Raw genomic sequence first — 26,893 nt, forward strand, 5'->3', positions numbered from 1 at the left:
AGCTCTTTTAAAACATAAAAATAGACGGGTTATGGCAATTTGGCAGCCAAAAACGCAATTTGCAGGTCTCGGCAGAATCTGAGGCTGTGTGGAAGAAAGCTGATCAAGACACTACAGAGGAGATAATGGGGTCAAAGAGCAGAAGGATCCCTCTGATTTTGCAACCAGCATAATCTGGTCTCCAGTGAAGTTCCTTAGTTTCTTTTGCTGAACCAATAAAGCTTAGTGTGATGAGAGAGTTGCATTACTGCAGCTTAAAAATGTTTTCAGGAAAGCTGATGAGAAGAGTTGCTTTTAGTTGCTTTACAGATGCCCAGCTGCTTGAATAGCTATCGCCTGGCTGGTAGTGTGAAGACAAAGGCACAGGGAAAATCTGAGATTTTTCTTTAATTATTTATGTTCTCATCAGTAATAAAGGGCTTTTTATGCCTGGAATGTATTATTTGTATTATCAAAGCCGAGTGAGATTTTACACTTGGGCATTTAACAAATTACATGCTGCACAAAAGCGTTCACATTTTCATTCTCACAACTACACTGCTGTCATATCCAAAAGCCACCCTTGAGGAAAACACTACCTGAGTTAAACATGACTATGTCCATGGAGGAGGAAAAGCCACCCAAATGAGGAGAATTCCGCCCTGAGGGATTCCCAGCTGGCCTGGTAGGAGAGGTTTAGTTTATTTTCTCTGTTTGACTCATTCTCGCTGAAGGCAACCCTCTCTTGGACTTTGCCAGGCACTTGGCAGTTTATGGATGGCAGGATGAGCAGCGAGTCGGCAAGCCAAAATAGCACAAGATGGCCTCCAGATTTCCAGTTCCACTGCCTTAGGAATGGATTGTCTTTCCACACGCCTACATAAGCAGAGGTTAATGATGAGTGAAGAAACTGAGACTAGCAAAACCAAACAAAATAAAAGGAACAAAACCCACCATCTGCATTTTCTGTAACACGTACCTGGTGTTTTCCTCCCTGCAGCTCCTTTGCAACTTGGATTTCAATGATGGAAGTGGTGTGGGGACAGGGTTTAACTGAAAAAACACAGAAAATCAGTGCTGCCTTTTGGGTCTGACATCCTCATCTCCCAGCATCCTCCCGACTGCCTACTGCAGTGCCAGGCGCGCTACGTGTGTTGCACACCCCCAGCCTGTCCTGTTTAACAAAACATTAATTGCTGCAAAAAACACCAGCTTTACACTGTGTCTTTGAATGACAGGATGGTGCTAGAGCAACTGCACGGCCAATGAGTGATCCTAGTGACACTCAGTCAACAAACGTACTGGCATCTGATAAAAGAGAGCTACAGTTTGTAGCCAGGGAATTACACAGGCTGCTGTGTACTTGAAAAGATAGAAAGCAAACAAAACCGCTTTGCTCTGCTATGCAATGTCTCCCCAACTCTTCAGCCCTTGTTCCCTCCCCTTCTATCACTTCTGTTTTGTTTTCAAAGACCCACCAGCCACAGACAGGCAGAGGACACCGAGTGTAAGCCTGGAGCGGACAACAGCGCCAGCTCCCTGGTGAAGAAACCCCTTTCCAGCAGCCGGGAAGGTAAGCGAACAAGTCTCTTTCAAATATGCACAAAGGGATGAAGCTAGAAATAATGGTGATTGATATCTTGAGAAAGAATTTGGATCTGGGAATTTAAATAAGGCAGTGGTATTGCAGAGTGAGTTTGGTTTGTGCATACCTAGCAGGGAGAGGCATGAGGACTCAGCTACCAGCTCCCACAACATAGAATATATCAACTGATTATTGGAATCTCCTCATCTTGCAGTGCAGTTCGTGTTTTGACAAAGACAGGGAGAATGTTTATTAGTTTTAGTCATTGTTGCTCTGTTAGTCAGTGTGCAATGGCCAGCAGCAGAGCCTCACCAGTTACATGGCTTGTGGAACAGTGTTTTACGCTACTTCTGCAAATGGTTCTGCAGTAAACAGATGTGGCTGTCTTGCTTTGGCAGAGTTTGGTATCTCTGCTGTAGCAGAGTCAAAGTAATGCAACACTATAATAGAGGGATAGTCCAGCACGAGAAAGTCACGGTTAAAGAGTCATCCTGTAAAGTCAGCCAGGCAGGGATATGTCAGTGTATTTGCGTAAGGGGTGAAACGAGGATTTTTATCTTCAGCCTTGTCCAGGTGTCCCATCACTGTACTGACAGGTATGCAGGAACTGAGCCAGACTCCAGGCACACTGACATGGAAAGTCGAGGCATAACTGTGGTTCCTATAGCCACAACTGAAATAGATAGTTTCAAACAAACCAGCTACAGGTGCGCTTCCACATGACGATGAAGCTGAACTACCAACTTGCCACCATCAAAATGGGAAGGTTCTACTTCCCCCTTCCCACCTTCTTTCATCCACATTCATGGGATCATGCAGGGGACCGCCACCATATTAATCCAACCAAAAAAAGATTGTTTTCTTTCCTGTCGGCTTTTGCCCATCCCCTGAACAAAACTGCTTTGCCTGGGGACCAGAGAACACCACAGACAGCACCAAGTGAGGGGCAGAAGCACATTGCCTGCAGCAGGACTTCTTTTTGATGTTGGCAGCTGTTAATACGGCTCAAGCTGTAACATGAAGCCTCATCCTCAAGCACCTCCAGCAGCAACCTGACAGCACACGGGCTGCAAAGCCCTCCCGGACACAAGACAAACACTCAGGCAGGCAACTCCACCACCCCACAGCTACCCTGCTGCAGGTGTGCTGCAGCCACAGCTCTGTCCCACTGTGTGCATCCCACACCTGCTACAGCTCCCCACGGAGCTGGGACAATGTGGGAACCCCAATCCATCACTGGCCTCATGTCTCCAAGCTGCCCTATCCACAAAAATCACTTTTGCTTTAACTTGGTATAGTGTTTGAGGGAATACTCGCATCCCACATGTATGGACTTGTATAAACAACGTATTAAAAACTGTAATTCATCCATTGAATAACAGGATATAAAATAGCTGCGTCCTATCATAAAAGTGAAAGAGTTACCTAATACCATACCCTTGTCTGCTGAGGTTTTTCAGCGAGTTAACTGGAATGTAAATAACATGGTGATCTTTCTTTCTTGCAGGAAATTTGAGAGCAGTTCCTTCAGAGCAGGTAACCCATTTCTGATTTATTTTTTTGTTTCTGCTTATTATTATTTACTCTATATTGCAGCTTCCTGAAACTCCCTGAGCCTGTCCCTGCAAGCTGTCTGCCTGCAGGGCTCTCACTGAAATTGGTAGAAATGCTCCTATACCACACTGCTACAGCAGGGCTTCATCTGCGGCTTTGAGCTGAGCGCAGTGCATAAAACTTGAAAATTAGTATTATTTGATGCTTGTTGGATGGGACCTAAGAAAGAACTTATTGTCCTCCATCCATGTTCGTCTTACATGAGCTAGACGGTGCTTGTATTGGCGCTTTCAAGCATGAGACCACAGTAAAAAAGGGTGAAATACTACCCTATGGTTTCATGATCGCTTTAAGCTGATTTTAAGGTGCTGCCAAAAAAGGTAGACCATCCCTTCCCCCACTGCCAGCCTCCAGTCCTGTGTCCTCCTCCCTCTTCCATGCTGGCTAGGTTGTCCCTGTTCTCACTCTCAGACCTCACTGTGCACTTCGAAACCCTACCTCTTCCTCCAAATCCACCAGCTATCCCCCATCTCCGTGGGGTTATTACCTCCCAGCCTGGTTTGGTGCCCCAGGTGTTTAAGTCTCAGTGGGGGTGCGTATAGAGTACGTACACAGGGCGAGCCTGACTCCAGAGCTGATGAGTCAGCAGCACCAATGCACTCCTTCAGTTCCACTTTAAAGGAAAAACATCAAAATATAAAATAAAATAGTAAAATAATAAAATAAAACAATAATCAAATAAAAAGAAAGCTGTCTCACGGCAGCATGGATGAAGGCACAGAGTGCCTGTATTGTAGCTTCCTCCCAGTTACAGTTCTTGTTGCAACTTTTATTTTTGAGGCTGAAGCATTCAGTGTTTGGCCTCGGTACAAATAGATCATTAAAAAAAAACAAAAAAGAAAGTAGAAAGGAAACACTTCAACCTCCCAGCAGAGCAGGATGGCACTCACTCACTTATTTCTTTCATTACAAAACCAGCCCGTGCCAAGTAAAATCGTGCTCTAAGAGCTGTTCTACCAGTCCCGAAGCACTAGAGAACAACACGCTCTGGCCCCACCTCTGCAGCCTCCCGTGGGCCCCTGCGCATTATCTCTGGGTGGAGGATGGGGAAAGGCTGGGGAGCAGGTGACAGAGTTTGCTACGCTGTGGTCCTGCTGGCAGGAAAGCCCCATACTCAAAAGGATGTCTTTGACGGCCTTCTGATGTCTTTGGTGGCCTCAGGATAAGGAGTAAAGCAAAATGTAGTAGCAGTGATGGTCTGGAGACACTGGTAGGATTCCTAGGTTTGCAGATGGGTCATCCAGAAGTCATCTGCTCTTTCCCTGAGCCCCGTGTAAGATGCTCCTTGCCCTCACATAAGCAGCTGAGAAGCTCATTTGAAAGCTCTGGACTTTCACAATAAAATCTGTAAGCACACACATATAGGCTGTATAATGAGAGTGATACAAAGAAGAAAGCTTTGCTGTCTCATCGTTAAGGACTTACACAAGGGAGTGGTTAAAGCATCCTTTGGTTCCAAAAAGCTACTGCAGCTGAGCAGTCACCATTGCTAAAAGCTGGTCGGTCAAAGTGTGACCTCTGCAACCCCAGTATAGGTGCCCTGATTTCTCCACATGCTGCAGAGCTGCTTGTGCACCTCCATCCTTGTTGAACTGCTCAGTTTCTTGCAGGATGGAGTGAAGGGAGGCAGCAGATCCAATGGAATGCAAAGGGAAATGACTTGCTGGGTAAGAGGCAGCCTGTTGCACACACCAGTTTGTTTCAGAGTAGAAAAGCCATCCACGCAACACTTATCTTTGCACTTCTGGGAATACATTTTCAAGGCCATTCTGTCCTGACTTAGTGGTGTGTGTAGATTCAGAAGCCTTGTAGCAGTTGGGTACCGATGCAGGAAACAGCACCCAACAAACCAAAGCAGCTCCTTCTAGCTGGACTGACCTCTGCCTTCAGTTCAGCCCATCCCAAATCCAACCCAAAACTGCCATCAGCAGCAGCTCTACACCTGGACACCACCAGCAGCCTGCTGCATCGATGCCAGCATTGATGGACAGCCCAACCCCAAGGTCCCACTTTCACCCTCCTGCTCCCCACAGCTGGTGCTCCTCCACCACCACTTCCCACATGTTGCTTCAGAGGGAACCCTCACAATACCGGGCTCGGAGCCACGCAAGGGGAGCACACCCAAAACCCAGCCCTTCTTGCATAGTCAATTCCGCAGGAAGATCTCTGCCCACAGCAGGATTTGCTTTGTCCCCTTCGCCAGTTCGTCACCAAAAGGCTGGAGCCAGAAGTGACCTATTCCCAGTGCAAATGGCCATGGAGGCCTCACTGGGGAGGTGTCCGACACAGACCCTATCCTTCTGTAGGTGTATTGTAACGTGCGTCTTCCTTGCTTGCTGCTGCTCTCAGCTATGAGGAAGCTTCTCCTCCCTGAAACTGTAAAGCCCGTGCAACGAAATGTTCCCAGTCACCTGCCAGAGCAGCAAGGCTGTCACGCAGCCAAACAATGCTCAAGCAGTTAAATAAGATTTGGATTCTAAGGGAAAGCATTAGCCCTGCAGCATGCAAGAGATGTCTCAAAGGCAAGACCATGCTACCATGGGGGCCACCTGCGTGACCCCAGCAGTGCCGGTGGCATCGTGCTAGCACAGGGAACATGGGTCCTGCAGTCCCTTGGTGCATGGGTGGTGATGGGCAAGGGCTGCTGCAGCAGTCTCAGCCTTCAGGTAGGACAAACACAGACTATGTGGTTTTGCCAAACTGGTTTGGGTTCACCACTGGCCAGAAGAGCTCATCACTGAAGACGAAAGTGGGACAGCATAAATAGTTACCAGAGGAGCAAGGATAAACTGCAGTTATTCTCACCATGTGCATTGGGTACAGCTCTTCAAGCAAGAGGGGTGCATTGAACGAGAAGTGAGCATCCCATCCACAGTATTCAGTAGGAGCAGGATTTGATGTTTATATTCAGTTCTGTCTTCCAGGAAGGGCTAGAGATAGGATGGAGGTAGCCTTGAGGGCCATGCTGCTCAAAACCCATCCTGCTCTTGCTGCTTTGAGCAGGGTGATCTCCAGAGGCCTGCATTATTCTGGGATCTGATAAGCTTGAACAAACTAGGTTGGTCACCTGGTACAAGACCCTTTGGAAAACGTGAATGGCAACTGCTCTGTTGTTTCTGGACTGGAAACTGATCTGATTTACAGCAATTTGAGATGCTGAAGCCAGCAGTGCCTTAGAGCTACCAAACGGTTGTTTTATTATGTTAACACTCAGCTACATACCTATCATCCAGAAAGCTTTTATGTGATGCTAGCCAAGGGAAACAAGGCACTTCCAGTGAAACGAAGCAGTACCTATGGATCCTAACAGGCATGTGCTTCCACGTAGCCATTCCTGCAGTCTGGAATCAGGCAGTCTCTGCCTGAAAAAACAGATGTTTGAAGTAATTCCCCATAGCATTGCTCCTTCGTGGCATTGCTCTCTTTCCCACTTTCATCTTCTCCCACCTTTATCATGCCCTTGAGAATAATTCCCAGGAGAAAAAGCACAGCCTTCTGGGAGCAGTACAGCAGCACAGGGAAGAGGTTTCTCTGTACTTCCCACTCCAGGAGGCTAAAGGGATCCTCCATTCTGCCTCAGACCTGGGGAGTCCAAGCAAACCACTGCCTCTATCCTGCTATACCTGCAGGTCCAAGATGCCTTTGTGGCTTTTCAGTTACAGGGTGTGCCTTCCCATACTGCTCCTCCCTTTGCCTGCTGGAGCGGGACCACATCATTACCATGCAAAGCCCCACGATCTGAGCTCTCCAGGGCACAAGTAGATGCTCTCCTGTCAGGATATTCATGCTTTCCTTCTCTGGATGACTAGGTGCTCATTCCCATAGGCAGCAGCACTGCAATCCTGGCTTCCCTTGCTCCTGGACAGCCCTCTTCCTGCGCTGTGAAAATCAACTCTTCTCCAATTACTACAGCGTCTTTTATTGCTGGGATGCTACATCAGAAAAGATGCAGATGACAGAAGAGGGTTCTAGTCATTATCACTCCTCAGCCTTTGATTAACATTAAACACCTCTACAAGCTTGATGCCACATCACAGGCTTCCCACACGACACCACCGTGTCTTTAGTGTGACCAGAGAGGTTTGCAAATAGATCTTCCTAGAAGTGTGTTCTTAAGAAGCAGCTAGGTAGGTCTGCAGAACCGGGCTCTTGTTAACCTCTCCCCGGGCAGAGGCACGATCACGAATCACAAACCCCAGGTGAATGAACCTTCCTGATGCACTCAGGACCCTGAGCCTTGAACAACTGCCCAGACAACCTGGAACCCAGGCATAATGTGGATTCTTTTTCTCAGGCAGGGCTCTAGGGTAAATAGAGCCACCCCTTCCCTTCAGCTGCTGATGCTCTGCGAGGATTTACTGCTGTGGCTCCCCTGCAGAGAAGAATCCTGGTTTTTGGTGACTCCAACAAGTGCCATTCAGAGAGCAAGGACAGCCCACAGAAAGCTTGCAGCCACCCAGAAACCGAGGCACATGCACACAGATGATGGGGGCTGCTACTGAGTAAGGCACTTCATAACCTCCTTGAAGACACTCGCCTAAGGAGCAGCCTTGGCAGTGAAGCTGTGCTTCTACTTTCAACACTGGAATTACATGGTGGGGTCTGGGATGCTAGCACTGGTTTGAATGGGACGTCGGAGGTGCTTTGTTGTCATATTCAAACTGCCTCCGAGAATGAGCAGGAGGCTGTATAATGGCAGAGGCACCTCCTGCCATCTCCCTGCAAGGGAAGCACCAAGCAATGGGCTGGGGACAAACCTCAGTGTCCCCACAGCGCCCATTTTGAGCTGTCACACTTTTACTGCTCCCTCCACGCTGAGGCAGGGAGGTTGTACACAGGAATGCTGTTTCAGAGGGTGATGTCTATCTCTGTGGTGAAATGCACATGCCATGAGATGGAGCTGCTGCTCTGGTAAAGGTTCCTCATGAAGCTGCAAGAGTTAAGGGACTTTTTCCTCCTCTTTCCTGGAGGTAAGGATCAGGAGCCGCTCACATGAGTCCCGTCTGCCCTCATCAGTGCTGCCACAGCCCTGACAGCCACCTCCTGGAGCTGAGCCCACCCCACCTTCCCACGCCAGCCAGCGTGTCTTGCCCTCCAAGACAGGACAAACACACGTTTCCCTTTGTCTTCAGCTCCACACCTAGTTTTTTCTTTGCATGGTGAAGGGCTGGCTACTCATCTGTAATTCAAAAGAAAGCAATGACTCACTAGACTACAGCACTTTCCAAGGCAAAGTATTTCATGCATTTTGCAGGCACGCTAGCCTGTGTTATGAAATAACCTCTATTTGTGGCACATATTCTCCCCATCACCACGTCCTTTGCAAAACCAGAGGGCTGGGAGTTCTACCCTGCACAGGCACTGAGCTAAGAAAGGGTATGTGTGCTGAAATCATGCATTTGCATTGTATGGGGAATGCAAAATGCCATATCCCTGTGTAACTTTGAAAACCTGGTTTGCTACCCACTGGTCTTAACCCAGCCTTGTGGTGTTTGCAGTGTGTTTTAATTACAGGGTAACAAAAACCTAAAGTTTCACTTTTGCCAATAAGCTTCCAAGTCCTGCAGCAGGGGGCTCAGGGGCAGGTGGAGCTCCCATCCCCTTGCATCCCAACCCCATATCCACCTCATGGGACATCATGAGCAGTCACTGGAGCTGCAGCCCCTGGTTTCCCCAAGAGCAGCAGGGGAGTGGGATTGCAAAAGGGCATAAAACAGACTCCAGCACTTTAGGGCTGCATCCTCCATTCCTGAGCCGAACAGCAGATAGTATCTGCCATTGTCTCTTCTCCCTGGGTTGGGATGGTGTTTCAATACCCATGTTTCCATCCCTCAACACCTGTCCCTGCAGCATGTCTGATCCTGCCTGTCTTGTGCCCCACAGGAGACTGGAGGCAGCGGATCTCTCAAAGTCGTGCACTTCGGGCTGGTGTGACTGAGCTGCCAAAGCAAAGAAGAGGAAACTTCTTCACCAAGGTGGTAAAGTTCACAGGAAATCCTTCAGTGAACTCCCAGCCAGCCTGGAAGCCAACCAGTAGCAGAAGATGAAAAACCAGGCTTAGAAAAGAGTCTACCCTTAGACCTCCGAACTACTTCTGAGTTAGCACAGATGTGTCCATGCACAAACTGCTCCGTGTGTGCTTATGGAGGGCAGTTTGGTGACATTTTCATCGTGTCATTCAAAGACATCAAAAAAGCGAGTAATTACAGCTCCCCATTTACCATGCAAACGCAACACTGAAGAATTTGGGGGGTGGTTCTTGGATGAATCCATAAACTTCTCAGGAGAAAGTCTGTAATTCTCTATGCATTATATATTTTAACAATCTTCCCTTGGAAGCAGATTTGAATTTCCACTTAAGGCTCTGAAAACCGTCCTGTTGAGATACCAGCAGATAACATCTTCACTCAGGATACCTCTGTGAAAGAGCAGCCTTTCACAGTCGGCAGCATTTTTCAAAGAATGCTCTCAATTTTCATATCTAGATATATCATCTTAGTTGAATAACCATTATTTTGCCTTGAAAAAAAGATGTGGAGCCTCTTAAACATCATTCCATTGGAGTCCAGATTTTAATCTGCCTCCTCTAACCACGAAGAGAAAATGCACTGAGAAGGTAACGTAACCTGTTTCAGCCCTCCAGTTTTTCTGTCGGTGAAGAGAAGGGCAAGCATCGCTGCAGGTCTTTCTTCTCACCATTTGATCAGGTGCAGCGTGCACTGATGCAGTTTTGAGTTCTACCATAGGCACCTGTGTGGGTTAAGCTGGAGCTTTTGGATGGTTGCAACTCAAAGCCGGCGAGCGTCTTGAAATCAGTTTTGTATGATGAACAAATCTGTATGATGAATGGACTGAAAATAAAAGCACAATGTAAAAAACTCAACAACACAAACCATTAGAGGTGTTTTATTAACAATTGCTCTGCATTTGCCTGAATAAAGTATCTGTGTTCACTGTCATTTCCCCTACGAGCCAAAGTCCTGCTGAATTTCTGCTCCACAACAGGCAATTCTGATCACACCAGAAAAACTCCCAGGTCACTTCAGCACCTCATCCCAACCAGCACCTTTCCATGAGTACATTTGAAGGAGCCTTTTTGCTTTGTGCTTTGAAGGGAGCAAGGGGGCTGCAATGTGCAGAGTATTGTACACTCAACAGGGAAAAATTACTACAGAGAGCTTCAAACAGAGCAGGCTGCTGCACCACCTCCCTGCACAGAGCCGTGCCTATACTGACTGTGCTTCGTGTGGCACTAGGAAGGGAACACAGCTTTAGTTTCCTATGGTTTTATATTTACTTTCTGGAAAACAACACAGCACAGGGATGGACGGCAGCAATTGGGCAGTGGTTCTGCCGAAGATGCTGTGATGCGCTGCTTCGCTGTGCAGCTTTTTGCTGAATTGCAGCCATATTTCTGTCAGTACAAGTGATGGTCTATATGAGGGATTAATCTGACACCAGACAGTGATTCTTAATCCTTCAGTATATCATAATCTATTTACTTTGCATGCTAAGAGGATTTCAGCTTAAAAATATACAGGAAGTGATACTAGAAATGTACATAAGATCCAGAACACAGTTTCCTGAAATCACAGTTTTTCATTGAAAAAAAAAATCCTCTCGTGGCTTTCTTGGAAAAGTCCTGTCTGTCCTGGAAAAAAAAAGAAAGGAAGTGTTGAATAGGGACTTAGCTGGAAATAGGCATATGGTTTCCTTTAGCGTCAGCCCTCTGCCCATTTCCACTCTCCTCCTTCCCTGCAGCTTTTTGTGCTCAACCGTACGACACGAAGGAACTGCTCTCCAGTGTAGCAGGTTCCTCAGCTGGACTTGGGTTACACCGGCAGGGTTTTCTTGATGAACTCAAAACAGGTTTGGAAACAATATGGGAATTTTTGTGCATTAATTGCTACTCAAAGTGCATGAATTAGCAAGCACTGGCTAACACGGAGGTGAGCACAGGGAAAGCCACAAATGGTCAGGTGCCATCGCTCCCGATTCAGCTGGGATCATCAGTTTTCTTTGCACCCTGCCAGAAAGGCTCCTATAAAATAACTGTAATCAGTCGTGTTAGTGGGTACGGCTCCTGGAACTTACCATTTATAGTATTTTTTAATGATCATTTAATTCATGCTCAGCCACAACACTTTGTGTCCCCAAAGCACATCCTGCACCCAAAATGGCAATTGGCCACCCTGGCCAGCAGCAGCCCTGCCCACCTCTGCACAGCCGGGTACAGCTAAAGGCATTCAGATCATCGCCTGTCACAGCTCCCTACCACAGGCGCAGGATTTACGAGCAAAGATTTACAAGCAGGGGCTCTACTCAGAGCAAACACTCCAATAACAGCAAATAGATCATAAATCATTTCAGGTCTATGAGCACCAAGCATACAAACTTACTGACAGCCCAAGCTGGGTTGTACTCTCACCCTCTGCCTCTCTTCCCTTGCATCCCACAAAGTCCTGGCCCTTGACTTACAGACAGGAAAGCACCAAAAGCCTTTGGAGCAGGCACTCTGTGTGGAGGCAGTTGCCGCACAGACGAGAGGCAGGAGCTTCACCAGGCTTGAGCCAGGGAACCCAGCATCTCAGCACCAGCCCCTGGGCCACTGGCAGTGCCGTGGTCCAGCAGCAAGTGCTCTTCAAGAAGCAAACCCACTAACAGCATCCGTGTGCCCAGCAGCGTTCCTGCTGCAGACACCAGCACCCGTCACCCAGTGCAACAGGCAGCCCTTTCACAACCAGGCTGCCCCATCCCAGAGCCGGGCATCTACCTGCCAAGACTTGTGCTCCGGGCGGTAGTGCCTGTTCCAGCCCCAGGGAAGCCCACAGTGGAAGGTGTCTGCTCCGCCACCCAAGCCCTGGATAGCAAAGTGGGGGGTGCTGGGGCCCCCAGACCTGGGCATGACCCTCCCTGGTCCATGCTCAGTGGGCACAAGTCAGGTCTTGCCCATGCTGCTGGCACCCCCCCATAGGCAGTGCAGGGAGGATGAAACCTGACCACGCTCGGCTCACCAAAGGGCATCGCTCTGGTTTGTCACTGTGCTGTTTTTTCCAGGGGGTTCTACCCGATATAAGGGGACAGAAATAAGCAGTTTTAGCTGTTTTCCATCAACCCGGCTGTTCCCGATGGAGCTGTGCGTGTCAACCTGTGCAGGAACTCCAGGGCTGGGAGAAATGCAACCAAAAAATACATGAAAAAGGAAGCCAGGCAGTGAGGGCAAAGCCATTATTTGATGTGATCTCAAAGAGTCTCCTCCATGCCCCTGCCTCCAGCTGGGCTCAGCAACTGACCCCACTGCTGTGCTCCAGGTCTGTACCAGTGGGACAGGAAGAAGACCACCCTGTGGTGTGGGGATGCAGGAGAAGCCATGGGGCTGTGGCACTTGCTGGGTGCCCAAAGCAGGTGCATTTACCTGGGGGGACACGAGCACCCCTCGGAGTCCCAAACCCTGAAGCAGACCCTGGGTTGGATGGAGAAGAGGTTTAGGACCACATCACCAAAAATGAAGCTCAGGCTCCCTCTTGGCTGCGTGTCTCAGCAGCACTGATGTACTGCGTTCTAATGCAGCAATGTTCCTAAGGAGGATGCCGTGTGTGGGGTGGGTGTTACAGAGCTGCTGGTTCCTGTACCTCAGGTGCTCACTGAACCTGGATGGGTTTTCAGTTTTGCTTTCATTTTACAGCTCCTGAAGGGCTGTGAACAACTTTTCCCCTTTAAATGGAGGGCTGAGGGTGCCCAGGCTGGTGGCACCAGAGCCAGCAGGGGTGGCCCTCCCTCAAACTGCCTGTACAGCCACCCTTTGGTGTGATGAGTGCCTTACTAGTGCTGGCAGGAGAGAACAGGTTTTTGATACACACATATACATAATAATATGCTTAAATGTGTATGTGTGTATATATATGTGTGTGTGTGCATATATGTGTATGTATGTATATATGTGTATGTATATATATACACACACTTAAGGGGACAATGGGGGAAAGAACCATTTAAAGGAAAATCACCTAAAATCAACTCTGCACTCATCCCCTCTCAGCTCTCCCTATGGCACCATGAGGCCATCCATCACTTGGGGCTGTGCCATGGCTATGACTCCAGAAGGATGCACAGAGTTCGTGGCTCCTGGGGCAGATCCCCACTACTTTTCCCACTGCAGCCCATTTCCCAGCAGCCCCAGCAGCACATTCCCAGCCCTATTTGCATCCCACCAGGATGCTCAGGGGGATAGAGAGAGGTGCAAACACTGCCCAGAGGAGAACACTGATTCTTCAACACGAGGGATGGGAGCACATGGCCCAGCCACAGAGCTCCCGGGAGCAGTGGACACTGCTGCAAGACCACAGGGAGGAAGAGGGGAACCTGGGGATGCTCCACACTCACAGATCAGCGCACCCATGGCCCAAGCAGGGCAGCAGCAGTCCCCTCAGCCCTGGTCCATGGGAATGTGGGAATGTTGGTGCGTTTCCATGGGTCCAGGCTGCAGCCCTGCGTGCCCAGCTGCCCACCAGCCCCAAGCTGGGGCTTTCCAGCAGCTTTGTCCCATAGCAGGAGAGGAGCCATGTACATAGTGGGAATGGCCCCGGTGCTAACAGGCAGCCTCCAACAACTGCAGGGAAGGTCTGGAGGGGAGAAGAAGGGGGAGATTGTCACTAGAAACAGTTCATTCCCTCTCTTCCCCATCTGGACGCAGCCGGCAGCAGCTGAGGAGGGAAATGCCGGGAGCAAGGGCTGGAGGTTCGGATGCCAAGCATCCCTCCTGCACCTGCCTGCACAGGGGGCCGGAGGTCTGTCTATGTGGTTGTATGGCCAAGTGGCCCTTGCACCCCACCACCCCCCAGGCCTGCCCATGGGTCCCAAGTTAGTGGGGCTGCCCCATGGGGTGCAGGGGAGTTGCTGTTTCAGGCAGCATTTGCCCTTCCCGTGGGTCCCACGCACAGCGGTGCAGCAATGAATCAGTTACAATTAACAGCATCAACTCCCATCAAAGCAGGTCCCCAGCCCACACCTGCAGGGGCAGCGGTGGGTCCCCCATCCGGAGCACGCACAAACTCATCACAAACACCCCCCCCCCATCCTGCTGGGACCCACCAGGAAGTATTTCCCAGGGAAGGAAGGTTCCTGGGAAGAGGAGGAGGAGGTGGGAGGAAGGACAGGAGACCCACACGTTTATTACTTTGGATTTTATTGGAGTGGGGAAAGAAAGGGGGGGGGGGAACGGGGGGAGGGGGTTGCCTTACAGTTGAAGGGGTAAATGTGGGGTTATGGCATCAAAAATCACACGTACACGGCCCCTCTCCTGCTATGGGGCAAAGCTGCTGGAAAGCCCCAGCCCAGGGCGGGTGGGCAGCCGGGCACACAGGGCTGCAGCCCGGACCCATGGAAACACACCAACCAACAGAAATGGGCTCATCAAACCCACCCCACCGACCCAAACTCACACCCCCAAGAACTCATGCCCCCAACCCCCGAACCAGAGCCGCATTCCCCTGTAACCCCCAACAAAACAAACCAAAACTTTTCTTTCAGCTGCTTTTTTTTCTCTTTTCCTTTCCAGTTTATTATTATTTTTCATTATTTTTCCAAAGGTTCCGGGTGTTTTTGGTCTGCAGGCTGCGGATCAGCTGCGCAGCCCTTCCCTCCCCCATTGCCTCCCCTTGGGCTGCTCTCCCCCCCCAACACACACCCCGGCCCCAGGACGGCACGGCCGAGCTCGCGCGGAGCCCTCGAGGATGGACGGAGGACACGAGACAGGGAAAGGTTCATTTTTAGGGGAAAAAACATAAAATTAAGATAAAAAAGAAAAAAAAAGTAATTTTTTTAAAGTTCTGCTCCATGTTAGACTCTATTGAAACGCCAACCCGACAGCATCGACTAAAAACAATGGTGGTCACTGGAACGGACCCAGTATTTACATCGTTCCCACCGCTGCCAGCGGCAAGAGGCTGTACAGGACCGGCGAGCCGGGGGCTCCCGCACCTGGAGCAGGGTGTGAGGGTCCCCACTTGGATCTGGGGGGGCACCGGCAGGGCAGGAGCCAGCCTGCGCCTCTGCCCGGGGGCAGCAGGGGAGACGCTCGGCTTTGTAGTATTTAATATTATTATTATTATTCTTTTTTAAACTCCTCTTCTGTCGTGTTTAAAAAAATAATAATTATAATAAACCCGCTGGAGGGGCGCAGGAAGCAAATAAATATCAGTCAGTAGGGATGGGGGCGGCAGGACCCCCACCCTGGGCATCACCACTGCAAATGAAGAGGGGAGAGGAGGAGCCGGAGGAAGAGCCGGAGCCAGAGTCCTGCCTGGGAGGTGGTGGGAAGACCCTGGGCGAGGGGTCCACGGGGGGACGGGGTCAGCCCCTCACAAGACCTGGAAGCGCCAGGACGCCTGGTCCTTGTAGTCGAGGCAGTCGGGGGAGTTGAAGTTGAGCTTCCAGGAGGCAGCGGCGGCAGCGGCAGGCTCCTTGTAGTCCAGGCAGTCGGAGGAGTTGAAGGGCAGCCCGGTGCCACCATAGCCCTGATGGTGGTGGTGATGGTGATGATGGTGGTGGTGGCCCGAGCTCTGGCTCAGCGGGTGGTGGTGGTGGTGGCCGGGCACTGAGGAGGGCCCCATGGGGCTGAGCTGGTGGGGATGGTGGTGGGAGTGCATGGGCGCCAGGTAGGAGCTGCAATCCACGCCTCCGAAATAGGACGAGGAGGGTGGCGCAGGGTAACCCTGCCCGTATCCCCCACCTTGGCCATAGGACACGGGGTAGCTGGAGGACGCGGCGGCAGCCGTGGGGCCGGCACGTTGCATGCAGGACGCGGCAGCTGGAGGCAGGGGCTCGGGCACCGTCACCCCTGCTGGTGCCGCACCGGGAGAGATGGACGCCGGGCTCCAGATGGACGATGCCGGAGTGCTGAGGGATGCCGGGGCACCGGATGGGGCCGACGAGGCAGAGCTGGAGGAGGACGAGGAGGCTGAGCTGGAGGCCGCGGCCGGCGGCGTGAACTGCCCGCTGCTCTCCGAACCGGAGCTCTCCCGAGCCGGAGACGACTTCTTCTTGGCCGGGCGGCTCTTGGCCCCACCGCCGCTCTGCTGCTGCTGCCGGCACTTGGCACGGCGGTTCTTGAACCAGACCTGGGGAGGCAAAATGAGGTGCAATGGGATGAGCGGTGGGGCGAGGAGGAGGCCAGAGGCTGCCTCCAGAGGCTGCCTCCAGAGGCCTTCCACTGGCCCGGCAGCACCCAGCCAACCTCACCCCAGCTCCAGTTCTCCCAGCACACACACCCAGCCATTAGCACCGCTCACCCCCGCACCCCAAAAAAACCCCGCCTCTGACTGGCACCCGGTCACCCCGCAGCCTGCCCCAAGCATGGGTGACCAGGGACAGCAGCTGGGGTGTCCTGGCTCACGCATATTCCCTGAGCCGTGACAGTATATGGGTCTGGGGACAGATCCTGCACAGGGTGCTGCCTGCATATCCCACCGCACTGGGCTTCACCATGCAGGAAGCAGTGGTGGAGGGAGCACCCCTGGAAACATACGGGGAGTGGGGCTGCTACACCATGGGGCAGGAAGGGGCAAAAAAATATTAATAACAATAATAAAACTAATAAGAGGACAAGAGAGAAGAATAAAAGCCCCCCCCCCCCTTTTGCTTGGATGTCCCTCAGCTGGGACAGACAAGTGGCAGGGAGTTCACACACTTTCCATCCCCAAGGAAACAGGGATGAGTTTGGAGCGAGAGCCGAGTCCGAGTGGCACCAGCAGAGCCGGGATGTCCCGCACCCCCCAGCCCAGTTCAACAGGTCCTGTACCTGGACTCGGGATTCGGGCAGGTTGATCTTGAGGGCGACCTCCTCCCGCATGAAGATGTCCGGGTACCGGGTCTTGGCGAAGAGAGCCTCCAGCACGTCCAGCTGCGAGCGGGTGAAGGTGGTGCGCTCCCGCCGCTGCTTCCGCGGGGTGGCTGTGGACGAGCACCGCTGCGGTGGTCACACCGGGTCCCCACACACCTCCCGCAGCCCCGGGTACGGTAGGAGCCCCGGTACCCACAGGAGAAGGGCCGGGGATGCATCCCTGCCTCCCACCCCAAGGAACCGCGCTGCCCCCCGCACAACCCGGGCCCTGCTGCAGGCACAACGGGCAGGACATGGCTGGGGAAGGGGCAGGCCGGGCCCCGGAGGGAGCATTGGGAAGATTTCGTTGTGTTGAAATAAATCTCCTTTTCCTGTTGTTTTAAAGCTTTTCGATCCTTAAAAATCCCCGTGGGAAAGAAGAAGCCCCGGGAAAGGGGGGAAATTCAGCTGCACCCGGCGCTGTGCCCACCACTTTGCTGTGTCTGGCCAGGGGTGCTGGCAAATGGGGGCACCCACCCCACAGCCCACCCCAAACCCGACGGGGACAGAGCTTCCACCCGCCGCTGAAGCAAGGGGTGCATCAGGGGATGGGGAGGTCCGCGGCGCCGGCACTCACCGGGGTACCCCACGGAGGGATGCAGCAGGTCCATGGCGGGGCCCGTCAGCCCCAGCCCGTTCATGCCATAAGGGGGCTGTTTAAGGTACGACATCATGCTAAAAGCCGGGCAGGGATCCTCCAAAGTCCCGCAGAAAAAAGAAATAACTATAATAATAATAATAAAAATAAAAATCGAAAGTGTGGGGAGGGGGAAAAGAGGAAAAAAAAAAGCTCCAACAAAAAAAACCCCGAAAAAAACCCGAACAAGAGGCAAAAAAATAATGCAAAAGCCAACGACAATTAAAAATCGAAGAAACGAAGCACAAAATAGGTGCAAAAGGAGTTTGTTTCCTTCGGTCCCGCCGTCACCGCCGCGAGGTCCTCGAGCGATCGCAGCAAAGGAATTGGGGGGGGGGGGGGAGAAAAAAGGAGGATAAAAAAGAAACAACGAGGATCGGGAAACAAAAAGTCGGGTTTCTGCCCCGAGCAGAGGCGAGGCCGGAGCGCCTGGGGAGAGAGCGGAGAGAGGCGGGTTAGGGGTCCGGCCGCCCAGAGTCCTGCCGATGGGCACGCCGGGGGCTCGGCGGCCGCAGCGCTATTCGCAGCCGGCGCCGTGGTCCGGGCCGGCGGCCTTCGGTTGTCAGTTTTATTCCTGATATTATTAGTGGTATTTTGTTGCAAACGAAGGCGAGTTGCGTCCAAGCGCCGAGAGGCAACAGTGCCCGGCGATGGGGAGAGATAAAGCAATTATTTAAAAAGATAATTGGATTAGGAATCAAAAGGAGGGACCAGAGGAGGGAAGAATAATTAATGTAAGAACGAGCAGACGGGACGTTTTAATTAGAAATGGATAAGAGTTAAAAAGGGGAAAGGGGAAAGGGAGCGCGCAGGCACCCGAGCGGGCGCCGGGACGGCGGAGGGGCCCGGCCCGGGGGCTCCGGCGGAGCCGGGCTGGGGACAGGCGGGACCCGGCGGCCGCCGGCTGCAGGCAGCGGCCGGGCTCGGTGGCAAAAAGCGGCAGATAAACGGGGAGGGGAGGAAGGGGCGGAGAGACCCCGGGCGGCCCCGCCGAGCCCCGGGGGCGGCCCCGCTGCCGAGGCCGGTATCCCCCCGGGGGCACCGCGGGCAGCCCGGCCCGGTGCGGCCGGTGAGGGTGGGTGTAGGGGTAAGTGTTGGGTGCGGGTGAGGAGCACCCCTCGGCAGGCCGGGACCGGGCGCAGCGCGGGCGGCAGCTCCGTGACCCGGCGTTGCATAACTTTGCCGGTGAGAGCGGCGGAGCGGGACGGTCCCGGGCGGCGAGAGGGGGAGAAAGCACGGGAAAAGAAGGGGAAAAGGAAGAGAGAGAGAGAGGAAAACCCCAGGGCAGCCTAACCCTAACCCTAACCCTCCCCCGTTGCCCCCCATCGCACACTCACAGACACAAGCACCGCGAGTGCGGTTGGCGGTGCCGCCGGACCGGACCGCTCCGCTCCGCTCCGTCCGCCGCCGGCCGCCCCGTCGGGGAGCGCGGATCGCGTCGCACCGTCCGGCCTCACCTGCGCGGCCACCTGCGGAGCGGCGGGGGCCGTGCGCGGGGCAGGGCGGAGCGGGCGGGGGGCGCGGAGGGGGCGGGCGGGGGGGCGGGCTGGGGAGGGGGCGGGGGGGGCGATGCCCGAGGCCGACCCGCGCACCCCCAACTTGCCGGGGCTCCCCGCGTTACCTTGCCGGCGGCCGCGCTGTCGGGGCGATGGAGCCGCGGCCCTGATGAGGATTGATCACCTACCCCCGGCCCTACCCTTGTATGTGCGCGCAAAGCATCTGCGTAACCAGCCCGGCGCCAATCCCCGGCCGCTCCCCGCCTGACTGACAGCCGCCCGGGCAATGGCAGCGCAGGGCGACGGCTCCCTCCGCGCCCCCCCACCCCCCGCCCCGCGCCGCTCCGCGCTCCCCCGCGCACCCACCGCTGGTGATCCCAACCGGGCCCCGGCGCTGCGGACAGCGGGTGGCGGAGCCCAGCGGGTGGAGCGGGGGTGGGGGTGAGCGCGGAGGGCCCCGCGTAACCTCCGCGGAGCTGCTGGGGGGGTGGGAGTGGTTGGAGGAGTTGTGAGGGGGGAGCTCCTGCGCGGCCGCGCAGCTCTGCCCCTTCCCCGCACCCCCGTGGCTGTTCTGAGCCCTCCGTCAGCGGGACGAGGAAAAGTTTCGGCGGCCGCTTGGGCCGGCGCGGAGGGCGCTGCTGGAGGCGGGGATGGTGCAGGGAGCAGCGGGGAGCCGGGAGAAGCGGGGTCCAGACCCCCCCTCCCCCCCTTCAGTGTCTGCAGACTCGCACAAACTTTGTGCTTTAAATAAGAATAAAGAAGCAGCGGCAGCACCTTTACCGCGAGTCCCGCGTTCAGCGGCTGCTCCGCGCCCAGGGGAGCGGGGGTTTGGAGGGGGTTGGACGGGATGGGACTCACCGCTCCGCACCGCTCCGCACCGCTCCGCGCAGCCCTACTCGTTCCCCGCAGCGGAGAGGCGCGGCCGGAGCGCGGAGAAGTGGGGAACTCGGAGCGCACGGGCGGAGGAGCGGCCCCGGACCTCTAACGAGGGCTCCGGTGCGCGGCTTTTGTTGGGCTCCCCAAATCAACTCCCTCTAATTGCAGTGGGAGCTGAAAGCGAGCTAATGTTCCAGGCGCTGCCCATCGGCCCCATCCGAAGCGCGGCTTTCCTCCTTACCCCCCCATTTTCCTTCTTTTTCTCCCCTCTTTTCCCCGTTTTTCCCAGGGCCAGGACGGAACCGTCCAACCCAGGCGGGAGGGTGCCGATGGGCCGAGGGGGGCAGAGAAAAGGAGGTTTGCAAGCTCCTCCGCTTGCCCATAAAAGTCAGCGACACGGGCACTTCTCCCCGCAACAAAGGCGCCGCGGCCCATTCACAAAAAGCAAAGGGAGGGGGAGGAGGGAGGAGGAATGATTTAGGGGGACAGTTCCCCCCACCCTCCAGCCCCCCCTGTTTAGCCCCGGTCCCGCTGGGGCAGTTCCCGGCCGGGTTGCGTTCCCCCTTCCGCCGTCCCATCATTTCTCCCGCCGGGGCAGCCCCGGTCCTGGCAGGCAGCGGCCGCCCCCGGAGGCTCCCTCCCCACACCGGGAGATCTGTGCCCCCCCCAAACCCACCCGCAACCACCGCGGCTGCCCAGCACCCCCCCCCCGAGGGCGCCTCCCCGCCGGCTCCGCCGGGGCTGCGGGCAGGGCTGCGGGGCTCGCCGCCCCCCGAGGGGTCGGTCCCGGCTCTCTGCGGCCCCCCCGTCCCGTCCCCTCCGCCGGACGGAGCTGCGCCCTCCCCGCTGCGCCCAGGTAAGGTCGGGGCTGCGGGCGGGAGGGGGCTGGGCTGCGGCTGGTGGGGGAGGGCAGGGGGGGACAGCTCAGGCCGGACAAGGGGCTGGGGGGCCCTTGTGGCCCGATCCCTGGATGGGAGAGGGAGGGACACACACACACACTCACACACACTCACATTCACACTCATGCTCACACTCACACACTCATTTTCCCCTCAACCCGGGGGCTGAGTTACTTTTCTCGCGTTAAAGACAGACAAGCACCGGCCCCGCGGGGTACCGGGTGTGATGTGGGACCGCGACCCCCCCCCCCCAGGGGCAGCCCCAAGCTTCAGGCTCAGCAGCTCCCAGTGCTCCCCGGGCGGGCAGCACCGCGGTGTTTGCCGTGCTCCCCTCTCCGCTCCCCTCCACTGCTCCCCGCGGCCGCGGAGCTCTCGGATCGCGCCTGCCCCCCCCGTCCGCAGTGTTTTTGGGATTAGGCCGAGGGCCCTCCCCGCATCCCCCCCAACTTCTCACGGGACTAAACCCACCCACAGGCACCGGCACCACCCGCGGCCCCGCGGCCGGGCGCCCCTTTCCTCCCCGGGTGAGGTTCTGGTGGGAGCGGGTGGCAGTTGTACCCGGAGCCGCCGGCGATGCTGGGGTCTGGGGGTACCCTCCAGGCGGCAGCCGCGCTCCTGCAGGGTTTGGGCTCCCTTCGGCCCCCCTCGCCCTGGGTGCGCTCCTTGCGCATCCCCCGCGCCGGGAAAAGTTTCAGTTCCCCCTCCGCGAGTTGCGTTTTATTAAAAGCAAACGAAAAACTTTTCCCCCTGATGGGTTTCGTTGCGTTACCGGAGTGCGGGGTCCCTCTAACCCATCCCGGGGCTCGGGACCCCCTCCCCAGCCGGCGCAGGAGGGATGGAGGGAGGGATGGAAGGAGTATCCCAGGTAAAGAGGAAAGCGGCAGTTTACGGTAAGAAAGATTCGGCTTTTATTGAAAATCTTATATATGACTCGGTATTGTAATAAATAAACGAGACGAGCTCCACGAAAGGACGATGCGAGCGCGGGACACGCGTGGGGACACACGGCGGGGACCGGGGGGGGGGAAGGGGGGGGCAGTCGAGGGGTGAACGCGGCCCGGGCGCAATAAATAACGCGGAGCGGCGGCCCGGGCCCGCGGGGGACGCAGGGGGAGGCACCGGGCCAGGCTCTGTCCCGGGCCGGTCCCTGCCGCTCCCCGGGCTCTGTGCTGACTCCGGCGGAGGAACCCCCCGAGTACAGCAGAGCGGCTCGGCTCTGCTCCCGGGGACATGTAAAACTGCTGAAATAAAACACTGGTAAATACAGCACATTTTTAATCATAATAACTGGGGTGGATCTGACCTAACTATAAAATGTAGGTAGCTTATTAAGTATTACATATGGCAGGACTAGATGAAACCATTCCCAATGATTTTTTTTTTCCTATATCCCCCTCTCTAATCCTATTACGACAAAAACATATTTATTTCAAAACTCAGCCCTCCTCCAGCTACAGCATCCAGGACGCACTTTCTTTCTTCTGCTCCTCCGCACATCTCCGGCACCGCCGCACACACGGGGGCTCGGCGATTCCGTTTCAAAGCCTTTCGGCAGGAGAGCTGAGCCCACACGGAAACCCTGGCACAACGCGAGTTCGCTTGAGTGGAAACCAAAAAACAACGGAGCGGGGCCCGGCGCAGCCTAGATCTGGCCTAAGAAAATGGAAAAAGTTTTAATTTTTTTTTTCCCTTTTCAAAACATTTTTTTTTCTTTTTTCTTTTTTTTTCATTTTTTTTTATCCTTTCCAGTCTGCTGTCGGCATTTTAAAAACATAAGAAAGAGACGCGCTGTGATTCTGCCACCGCCGCGGGAAGGCCGCTCACTGGAGGACGCATTTCTCTTCCTTCTTGGCCATCTTGCCTTTGTTTTGCTCCAGGGTCCTCTCCAAATGCTCGTCCTCTTCCTCGGCCCTGCGGAAAGAGGCGGCGGGAGGCACGGTGAGGGGCTGCGCGGGATGCGCGGCCGCAACGAGACCCGGCCACGGCCACAGCGTCACAAACTTCCCGTGGAGAAGCCCCCCCCCCTTCCAGCTCGTTCTCCCGACTCACTGCTTCTCCTGGGCGTCCAGGTCCCTGACCAGCGCGTCCCGTTTGTTAACGAGAATAACGAGTTCGTCCAGCAGAAGCTGCTCTCGCCTCTTCTGCGCCTCCGTCTTCTGCCAGTCTGCGGGAGAGAACCGAAACACACACACACCGGTCAGCGGCTCCCGGGGCCGCTGCGCCTGGGAGCAACACACGGTACAGGCCGGTACGACCCGGCCCGGCCGTGCCGCTCTCCCCAGCGGGCAGTACCGCGGAGCCAAGCACAACCCGCCGGTGTTTTGCCTCCCCATCACCCGGCCTGGGGGAGCTCAGAGGCGACTTTGGGGTTGTTTGGGTTCCCTGCCCCTTTATTTGTTTTCTTTCGTTTTATCATCATCATCATCATCAACTTTTCCTTTCACGACTGTTTTTCCTGGACGGGCACCGACATTTACTAAGTTTCCCTTCCCAGGAGCAAAGCCCCGTTTCCCTACATCCCGGCTCTCTTCTTCGCTAATTCCTAGCTTGCTCTGAGCAGCCGGAGGAATCTCACACTGAGCACCATATGCTTCGCACTAACTTTAAAAGCAGGTATCAGTTAATTAGCATTTTCCGCTTTGAAGTAAAAATACACTTGCTACAGAGTAGCGCGGGGCCAGCTCCCCCCCGGCGCTGGCCAGCAGCGGAGCCCGGGGCCGCCCCGCTCTTCCCGAAGGGATTTCTCCCGGCCCCGCATGCCGGAGCCCCCCGGGGCCGCCCCGCAGCCTCCGGCCCTCCAGCCGGTCCGTAAGGGCTTGTCGCTGTCAGTCAAGCCCCGGCCTTCCCCGCCTCCCTCATTAAGAAGGTAAACAATGAAAAGCAGGAGCAGGAGATGATGAGGGAGATAGCAGACAAATGAGGAGCGGGAGGGAAAGAGGACACCGGCTCCAAAAACACCCCAGAACCCACCACCGGGAGAAGCCGTCGCCACCGGCCCGGCGGTGTTCCCCCCCCTTCCCCTTCCTCCTTCTCCTCCCCGGCCGCTCTTCCCGAAGGCGAAGGGGAGAGAGGGTGCAGTCCTCTTGGCTTTCTCCCCGCGCTCTCCATTGCCCTGGGCGATCATGTTAAAACTCACATGGCTGGTGCTTATTCAGATAACCCGAACAATGCTCACCACCGGTTACCATGTGAATCTTCACAAACCCCGCAAGAATGCGGTGGTTCAAATCCCCCTGACCCCCCTCCAAAGCCAAATTTATTCAAGACAGCAAACTGCTCAGAAGCTGCATGAAAGCAAGTGGTGCTAGAGGGAATTCAGCCTTGTATTTACAAATTAAAAATTAGATGCATCATCATGCAATAAAGGTTGGGAGAGCGGCAGAGAGGCAGGAATGTGCAACCGCGTTTATCGCGTCCTCGCCGTCCGCCTGGGCCCACGAGTGAGTGACGGGTCCCCACGCACGCAGGGAAGACCCCCACCGACACGTGTGTGCGGGCACACTCGGGAGAGGAGAACATGCATGGAAGCCTCTCGCAAGCTGGGAGCCCTTCCCTGAGCATCGGCCTGGCTAGGAACTGCCAAAACTTCTCAGGAGTTTTTTTTCCTCTTTCCTCCTTTTTCTCCCTATCTTCCTTTCTCTCCTTCATTTCCTTCCTCTTTTTCTCTTCTAAATGTGCTGCTTCCCGTTGCCAAGGAAATGATTTTTTTCCAGGTGTATAGATTAGAATTGAAGCTACCAGCCAAAATCACCGGTAATCTAAGCCATTTCTCCAGCGACAAAGCTGCTTTAAGTTGGGTAGCAACCTTTTAGGTGCTAATTCTCGAGCCAGTCTCCCGACTTCCACAGCTGTTTATCCCCTTTGCTCGTTTGCGGATGGCTCCTTTGGTTCAACCCGTTTAAAACACCGTTCTGGACCTCTGCAAGCCCGAGCTTTCCAAAACCGGAGGGTTTCCCCCACAGATATAAAGCCCCTGTGCGCGCAACGCAATCTCAGCGTGACAAAACCCTCTTGCAAAGGGCAACAGCAGTGAGGCAGGCAGAAAAGGAGAGGCTTGGCAGAGAGTATCACCGGCGTTTGCTGCCTGCAGACGTGGTCCCCAACTTTCAGGTTAACTTTCCCCCAGCTTTTGCTGATGATCGTGTGGAGACCCGGGCTCCCCAGCGCATCTGGGCACAGGAAGCTCGGGATGAAAAAGGACCTGAAATCCACTGCCTCTACCCGGGCTTGATTTAATTATTTTGCAATTTTGATGGTTTTCACTCGGGTGAAAACCTCTGATTTTTAAAACTAACTTTTGCTTTCTCTCTTCCTTGCTCTTTTTTTTTTCCTTTCCTTTTTTTTCTTTTTCTTTCCTTCTCCATCCCCCACTTCTGCTGTTTCAGCAGCAATTTAAGCTTTCGAACAGCAAACACCAGTCAAAATACTTCAGTCCAAGTTTCGCTCAGTCCTGTACTATTTTTCTCTGTTCAGTCCCTTTCTAAGCACTATGTTTTTTGTTGTCCCATCTCGTAGCCCCGTGGGGTAAATAACGTCATATTAGGACTTCATGGAACAAAACCGGGCTTTTTTGTTCCTGCATTCGCTTATTATTAGTGTTGAAATAAGCTATGGGAAAACCTGCTGGCAGAAATATTCCCTTGCATTTTTGTTTGTTTCCTAGAAAAGGAGCTTGATTCCCCCCCCCATTCCTGCTCCCCAAATACAGTCAAGCAGCAGTTGGTTAAAAGGGGAACTAGTGCAAAGTATTCAAATAACATGTTCTATGGGATTACACTGCAATTTTGGTTTATGCAACAAAATATTGCAGGGCAGCACTTTCGGGAAGCATCCCCACGTTTAAAAAAGCAACTGTGCTCAAGTTTGATTCCTACCTGTTGTGCCTTTTAAGCCAGGATTACCTATAGCACCTGTCACATACAGTTACCCAGCCTGACTGCAGCTCTGGGAAGCTACACTATGGACTGTGATTAATTTGAAGATTTCAGAATAATACTGTTATAAAAGCTACATTCTGGACAAAAATGGGATTAAGCCCTGAGGCTGTATATGAGCTAAAAGTGTTGAAAGCTACAGCCCCCGTGCCACCGCTTGCGACGGGCAGTTTAAAATGACGGAGTTTGCTAAATTCACATTAAAGTAGAAACGTTTTCAATTATTCATCTTCATTGACTTCACATTGTCTTTTTTACCCCCACCCTCTCCTCTCAAACTGATAATTACTTTGAGCAAACAGGCGGCTGGTTCCCATAGAAATGCTTTAATAGAAATGGTCGAAAGTTCTCGTAGTAAAACCTTCAGCCTTGCCACTATAATAAATAAGCCGGGCACTTTGATGAAAATTAACACTAGTTTTGTAAAGAGCACATTGGGGGATTGCAGTCAGGTCTTATCTTTAGTTCCAGTCAACTAGCAATCCTGAAAGAGTTTGCATCATCATCAGAGCAGGCCATTTGATAGGATTCTGCTGCTGAACCTAATCAATCTATGGAATACTGTGGCTGCGCGGTGTAACAAAGCTAAAATAGATTTACAAATGGGGTTTTAGAGGATAAGCTCCTCCACAGGATTACATATTGATTTTAAATATAAAAAGCTTATCATATAAACCATAACTACAAAAATAGTGAACCTATGCATAAATCCTTTTAGAAGAGCACCCACTTCAAACTATAAGCCAAGAATAAATCAAGATGTACAAAATCCGAAAGAAGATCCATTTCTTGGGCAGAAAATGAACACACCACCCCAAGGTGTGCAAAAATGAACTTATCTTTCCTAAGGAGGCATTAAATCTTGAATGAAATAAATAAAACAGGGAGCGAGAGGAAAGGTGGCTGGAAGTAAGGCATCCCGCCACGGATGTGGCAAAAACCAGCCTCTGAAATGCAGCACCTCGTGTACAGGAGCCGGCTCCCGACAGCCAAA

At 53.8% G+C, this 26,893-nt stretch overlaps 3 protein-coding genes across 17 annotated transcripts in view; 1 reads left to right on the forward strand and 2 right to left on the reverse strand.

Annotated features, from left to right (window-relative positions):
• The window catches only part of WDPCP (WD repeat containing planar cell polarity effector), a 109,201-nt gene extending 99,145 nt beyond the window's left edge, over positions 1-10,056 (forward strand). For all 3 annotated transcript variants that reach the window (XM_005147434.4, XM_031047541.2, XM_031047542.2), the window contains 3 exons: positions 1,452-1,552; positions 3,072-3,100; positions 9,062-10,056. In XM_005147434.4, coding sequence (XP_005147491.2) covers positions 1,452-1,552; positions 3,072-3,100; positions 9,062-9,112 — 181 coding nt within the window. In that variant the 3' untranslated portion in view covers positions 9,113-10,056. The remainder of the gene's footprint in view (positions 1-1,451; positions 1,553-3,071; positions 3,101-9,061) is intronic.
• A 4,774-nt stretch (positions 10,057-14,830) lies between these two features.
• On the reverse strand, positions 14,831-19,491 carry OTX1 (orthodenticle homeobox 1). Of its 6 annotated transcripts, none has more exons than XM_034061001.1 (4): positions 19,316-19,491; positions 17,635-17,752; positions 16,977-17,128; positions 14,831-16,296 (listed from the first exon to the last, which is right to left on the reverse strand). In XM_034061001.1, the coding sequence occupies exons 2-4, from the start codon at positions 17,729-17,731 to the stop codon at positions 15,538-15,540; spliced, it is 1,008 nt and encodes a 335-aa protein (XP_033916892.1). In that variant the 5' UTR covers positions 17,732-17,752; positions 19,316-19,491; the 3' UTR covers positions 14,831-15,537. The 6 variants fall into 6 exon arrangements, with proteins under 6 accessions (XP_033916892.1, XP_033916893.1, XP_033916891.1 ...); XM_034061002.1 differs by lacking the exon at positions 19,316-19,491 and adding an exon at positions 19,032-19,050; XM_034061000.1 differs by having other exon boundaries at positions 14,832-16,296; positions 17,635-17,781; positions 19,316-19,490.
• A 2,732-nt stretch (positions 19,492-22,223) lies between these two features.
• Positions 22,224-26,893, reverse strand: part of EHBP1 (EH domain binding protein 1) — a 223,812-nt gene continuing 219,142 nt past the window's right edge. For all 8 annotated transcript variants that reach the window (XM_031047567.2, XM_031047566.2, XM_005147433.4 and 5 more), the window contains 2 exons: positions 23,015-23,129; positions 22,224-22,876 (listed from right to left, as the gene is read on the reverse strand). In XM_031047567.2, coding sequence (XP_030903427.2) covers positions 22,786-22,876; positions 23,015-23,129 — 206 coding nt within the window. In that variant the 3' untranslated portion in view covers positions 22,224-22,785. The remainder of the gene's footprint in view (positions 22,877-23,014; positions 23,130-26,893) is intronic.

Source organism: Melopsittacus undulatus, chromosome 3 (genome assembly GCF_012275295.1).
Source record: "Melopsittacus undulatus isolate bMelUnd1 chromosome 3, bMelUnd1.mat.Z, whole genome shotgun sequence".
In the NCBI taxonomy this organism is placed as follows: domain Eukaryota; kingdom Metazoa; phylum Chordata; class Aves; order Psittaciformes; family Psittaculidae; genus Melopsittacus; species Melopsittacus undulatus.